The 5,536-nt window shown below is 35.7% G+C and overlaps 1 protein-coding gene across 1 annotated transcript in view; it reads right to left on the minus strand.

The window, feature by feature from the left end:
• Positions 1-5,536, minus strand: part of Smchd1 (structural maintenance of chromosomes flexible hinge domain containing 1) — a 113,768-nt gene that overhangs the window by 82,178 nt on the left and 26,054 nt on the right. The window contains exons 8-10 of the mRNA XM_031368725.1: positions 4,814-4,980; positions 2,740-2,830; positions 1,943-2,153 (exon numbers count right to left, since the gene is read on the minus strand). Of these exons, the coding sequence (XP_031224585.1) occupies positions 1,943-2,153; positions 2,740-2,830; positions 4,814-4,980 (469 nt within the window). The remainder of the gene's footprint in view (positions 1-1,942; positions 2,154-2,739; positions 2,831-4,813; positions 4,981-5,536) is intronic.

The raw sequence follows: 5,536 nt of genomic DNA on the forward strand, positions 1-5,536 counted from the left end.
GGGATTTGAACTCATGACCTTTGGAAGAGCAGTCGGCGCTCTTAACTGCTGAGCCATCTCGCCAGCCCAGCAATACATTCTTAAACATCCAGATAAATGGACCATATGCTCCTGATGTATTAATACATACTGGTATTAAGTCCTCTACCTAAATTAACAGAGCCTTCTCCCAAAAAGCCCTTGTGAGAAAGCTTCAGTCAATTTTAGACGTAATATGTCACTTTGGTCTTAAAAGAATTTCTTTGAGCATCATCATCATCATTTGAAGAACTATACCACTCTGTCTAAAAATTTTTAAAAAAATCAGAAATAGCAAATGTGGTAGGGACCAGAGACCCATGGAACACAGCAGCACTAACTGACGACAGAGGCCCACAGGAGACAGCAGCACTGACTCATTGACAGCAGAGGCCCACGAGAGACAGCAGAACTGACTGACTGATAGCAGAGACCCATGGTAGACAGCAGGACTGACTGACTGACAGCCGAGACCCACAGGAGACAGCAGCACTGAATGACTGACAGCAGAGACTCAAGGGAGACAGGAGGACTGACTGACTGACAGCAGGTACCCATGGGAGATAGCAGCATTGACTCACTGACAGTAGAGACTCACAGGAGAAAGCAGCCCTGACTGACTGACAGCAGAGGCCCACAGGAGACAGCAGCACTGACTGACAGCAGAGGCCCACAAGAGACAGCAGCACTGACTGACAGCTACTCTTGTACTGACCTACTCATTAAAGCATGCCTGCACTATTCCAACAACTGACCTAAGTTTCTCCCCTTTCCCTATTTTGAAGACAAAATCTGGCCATACAGTCCATGCTGGCCATGAACACTCCCATTTCAGTCTCACAAGTGTTGGATTAAAGACTAAAATACCACACCCGACTTCAGTTTCTTATTTAACCCTCATAATATCACCAAAACAAACAAATTCATTTTACATATGGCAACACCAACATAGGGAGTGGTTTGTCTAAAAAAAAAAAAGCCAAGAGTGATAAAGATAGGACTTGGGTCAGAAAACTAAGGACAACTAAAGGATCTGAGAAGTTTTAGTACTGTTAATTCATAAATTCAATGCAAGGGAGGCATTATTTACACTTCTGATATTGCAACAGAAGGAAGCAAGGCACTGTTGCACATGTCTTTAACAGCAACACAGAATGTTAATAGGATCCTTGCTGAGCTAAGGCCAGACTCTGTATCAAAATTAAATATTTTTCAACTCAATCATCGACAAACTCAATGGATACTGTTTGTGTTGCTTTAAATAAATGAACATTGTATGGAAAATATTAAGGTAAATACCTATCTTATACTGAGCACACACACATAAAACAGACATATTACATATAAAATTACACACATACATACATACATACATACATACATACATACATAGAAACAAAAACTCCTATGGGAACTTTCAATCTTAAAGCATGAAAAGCCTTACAAAAGTAAAATAAAATTTAAGTATAATTTTAAAAAATGAGTAAAAAAAATGATTGTATAAAATATGAAAATTTAATAAATACACATAAAAGACATTACAGAGAATACAAAGAGGAATATTATGCACACACATAAAAATTGAACTCAGTAAGAAATTAAAAGAAAAATTTCTAAAAGTCAACTGCTTTGTTTCTTAACCTGGGAATGAATATAAATAAAAATTGGATGTTTATATAAATATATGAAACTGTCAAAAATGAAGTAAAACAAGTATATGAATTAAACATAGATAATTCATAAATTTATTTTAAAACAAAACCAAAAGATTATCATGAGTTATAAAAGCTACAAACACTAAACCATATTAAACAGGAAAAGCTGTTTAACTTTATCTAGTTCTACCAGCCCAGCTAGGAATCACTCAGAATACTATCCAAAACCACAATATGATATTTTCAGCTGACAGATCAGATTAACATACTTGATGGAAAGCATGGATCATCAGGATAAGTTTCTCTATCATATAAGAAGGGATGATACCGGATAACCCCTTCCACTACACCGTCTCCTTCGACATGAGCCTTGAACTCAAAACTATCAGACGCTGTGTTTATATACAATGTCTGCATGTCATCTTGTATTTCCCTTAGGTTGACAATCTTAGGTGTCTTCCCTTTTTCAAACAAAGAAATCTAAAATAAAAATAAAATAAAAATAATTAAATTCTATGGTAACTTTACTTTTCCCAACCAAAATCTACCTTGCTTTGTAAAGTAGTCATCTAGTTAAGGGATATACATTATCTGCACAAGGTAGACATATTTACATATGGGTTAATACCACTAAGGAACAGCTCAATAAAGACTATAATGAGACAGAAGGAGTAAACAGAACTGAGGGGAAGATAAGTCATATGCATATTTAAATTTTCTTGTTGGAAGTACAAAGAAGGACGTTTTACATGAGATTCCTCTGTGTTTGGACAAGAACAAGCAGAACCCAGTTCTAAAATGCTCTGTGCTTTAAAAGTCCTACCATGACCACAAGACTTTCATGAACAAACACCATGCCATAAACAGATATGTCCCCCCTTCTCCTTGCTTTCAAAAGCATTATACTCAATCACAATTCACAACTCTTATCTCTACAGAAGAGTGAATAGAGGGGAAACCAAAGGTTGTTTACCAAACAAGTTAAAAAAAAAAACCCAAAAACAAAAAACAAAAGCAAAAACCATCATTTGGGGTAATATTTGTAATGGGAGGATTTTTGCCTTACTTCAATATCAATATTGTTGAAAGGTCCAATGTCTTTTGCTGAACTTATTTCATTTCCTTTTGGTCCATGAATATAGTAATGATAAATATGCCTAAAATGGAGAATAATATTATTCTTTACTATCGTAACACTACAGTTCACATAATCTCCAACCAAAAAAAAAATTATATTCCCATCATTTAACACACTTGTTTGTCCAGCACTTCATCAATGGGGATGAAGCACCAGGGTTGCATGCATGCCACAGGAGGCCACCTACCACTGAGCTCCCAGAATTTTTTTAAAAAACAATATTCCAGTGGCAAAATAAACTCTGAAATCCAGTATTACATTTCGATGTATAGATTCAGATACACAATTTATCCAGGGCCACAGAGTTAGAGCTAGGGAAGTCAGACACACAGTTTGCCTAGGCCACAGAGTTAGAACTAGGGAAGTCAGACGCACAATTTGTCTAGGCCACAGAGTTAGAGTTAGGTAAACTTAGTTTTATTTAACCAGTCTTTTCCACCTTCCAAAGCCATATATACATTTTACTTCAAAAACAATTTACCAAATAATTTTTTTAAAAAGAAAATAAAAGAAGTAAGAGTCTCTAACTCTGTGTTAAGGTTATTCTAGAAAGTACTCAAGGAATCTAGAAGTACACTGAAATGCACGCCTTTATCAATCTTCAGAGTAGGGGGGGTTACTCTACAAGTTATGGTTTCTCAACACTGGCACTAAAATTATACCAACATTTCAAACTAAAATTTAATAAATTCAACAAAATTCCATTAAAAATCACCAGGAATCTTTGCTAGTTTATTTTTTTAAATAAAGGTTAAACAAAATAACATTATGTTTAAGTCAATAAAATATTTCTCTAATTATCCCTCAAGTAGAGATTTACTGAATTCCTTCTCATAAATTAAAAGAAAGAAAGAAACAAATAAAAGAACAAAACCAAAAACCTAGGTTTACAGGGAATGGTAGTATACATCTGTAGACCCAGCACTTACAAATAGACAGAGGCAGGAGAATCTATCTCTAAATAGATAAGATAGATAAGAGAGAAGGTGGGAAGAAAGAACAGTAAGATTTAGCACACTAGCCACTCCTGAAAATACTAACATAAAGAAAAATGGTTCTTCTAAGAGTCAATTGTTTTTTACATAAAAAACAAAAAAGTATATTTTGTTAATAAGTATATATGTAATACAAACTTAAGTATAACAGACTTTGAAGTAAATATGATTTTTAAATATTTTGTGAAAATATATGCATTTTAAAAGACCCCATATTACAGACTAATAAAAAACTATAAACAATCTAGTAAGAGTAAATATCATTTAGAGATACACAGATAACGTAAGCAGATCTGATTTGGTCAATACGACATAAACCATCCGAGATTTATTAGAATAGCATTGATACTTTAATATTTAGCATTACTTATTATTAATATGGTACATTTTAAGGAATGCTTGTGCATTTCTTATTTCAATGGCTCAATGTGTTCCTATAGAGGAATACCTATCTACAGTAGATATTCCTGTAGACACTGAGGATACAGGACGAATCCTAAGGTTATGGTGGATAAACTGCAGCCACAGGACAGAAGCACCAAGTGTGACCTGAGAGTGGCGGCAGAGCTCAACCAAGTCTCAAGATGTTCTGTATGCTGTAGCAGGTATCAAAACCCTTGTGCTTCAATTAATGCTGAAAACATGAGGTAAATTGTTTTAATTTTTTGAGTGAACAGATGAATAACCGTTTAAAAATCAACATCAGAATAGTGTGGAATATACCAAAGAAAAGAAAACTGAATGAAAAGATACCAAAAAGACTTCAATATCTCTCTGTTTTCTGTCTGTACAAAGTAGAGGGCAAAGTGTAAACTATAAGCCTGGAATGGGGCTCCTGCCTGTAATCCCAATACTTGGAAGACAGGGAAGAGGAAAATAGGAAGAGTCCCAGGTCAGCAGGGATGTACAACAAGACCCTGTCTCAAAAAAAAAAGAAAGAGAAAAGAAAAAGAAAAAGAAAAAGAAAAAAAAGGAAGCAGGAACATTTCTTGAACCAAATTACTTACGTTAGCTGTCGTGTCCAAAGATGAAAATAATTTTTCAAGTACTGTATGTGTTCTGGTTGTACCCCTGTAATAACCACAGCAGTAAAGCTGTCTTTCTCTTTCTCCTCTACAATAAGATTGTGTAGGAATCTTTCATCATCATTTGTAATGTGGACAGAATCAGCTGGCTAAAAGAGTGAATACAAACACAATAGATTAGATCACCTATAATTATAATTATATTTAAGTGGTAAAGTGATTAAAAAACCTTATTTTTAATGTTTCAAAAGCAATTTTTAATGCTGGGTATGGTAGCACATGCCTCTGATTCCAGGACTTGGGAGAGGCAAAGGCAGGCTGATCTCTGAATTTGAATCCAGTCTAGATTATGGAGAAAGAGCTCCAGGCCAGTCAAAGCTGGGATGGTAGACTGAGCTCATGGAGAAGCAGAGGCACCCCAGAAGCTTGTTATCAACAGTTCAACAGGGAGACGGTGTTACTTCACACAGCTGACCAGAAAGATGGTGTTATTATATACAGCAGAACAAGGAAGCAGACAATTGGTAGGAACATTCTCTGCAAAGGACAGTCTCTGTAGGGAGCAGTCTTCAGGCCATGGACATCAGAAGGAGGGAGTTACAATGACATTCTTTACATACACTATCAACATTTCCACTCAGGGGCTGGCGAGATGGCTCAGCGGGTAAGAGCACTGACTGCTCTTCCAAAGGTCCTGAGTTCGGA

Source organism: Mastomys coucha, unplaced genomic scaffold (assembly GCF_008632895.1).
Source record: "Mastomys coucha isolate ucsf_1 unplaced genomic scaffold, UCSF_Mcou_1 pScaffold14, whole genome shotgun sequence".
Lineage (NCBI taxonomy): Eukaryota > Metazoa > Chordata > Mammalia > Rodentia > Muridae > Mastomys > Mastomys coucha.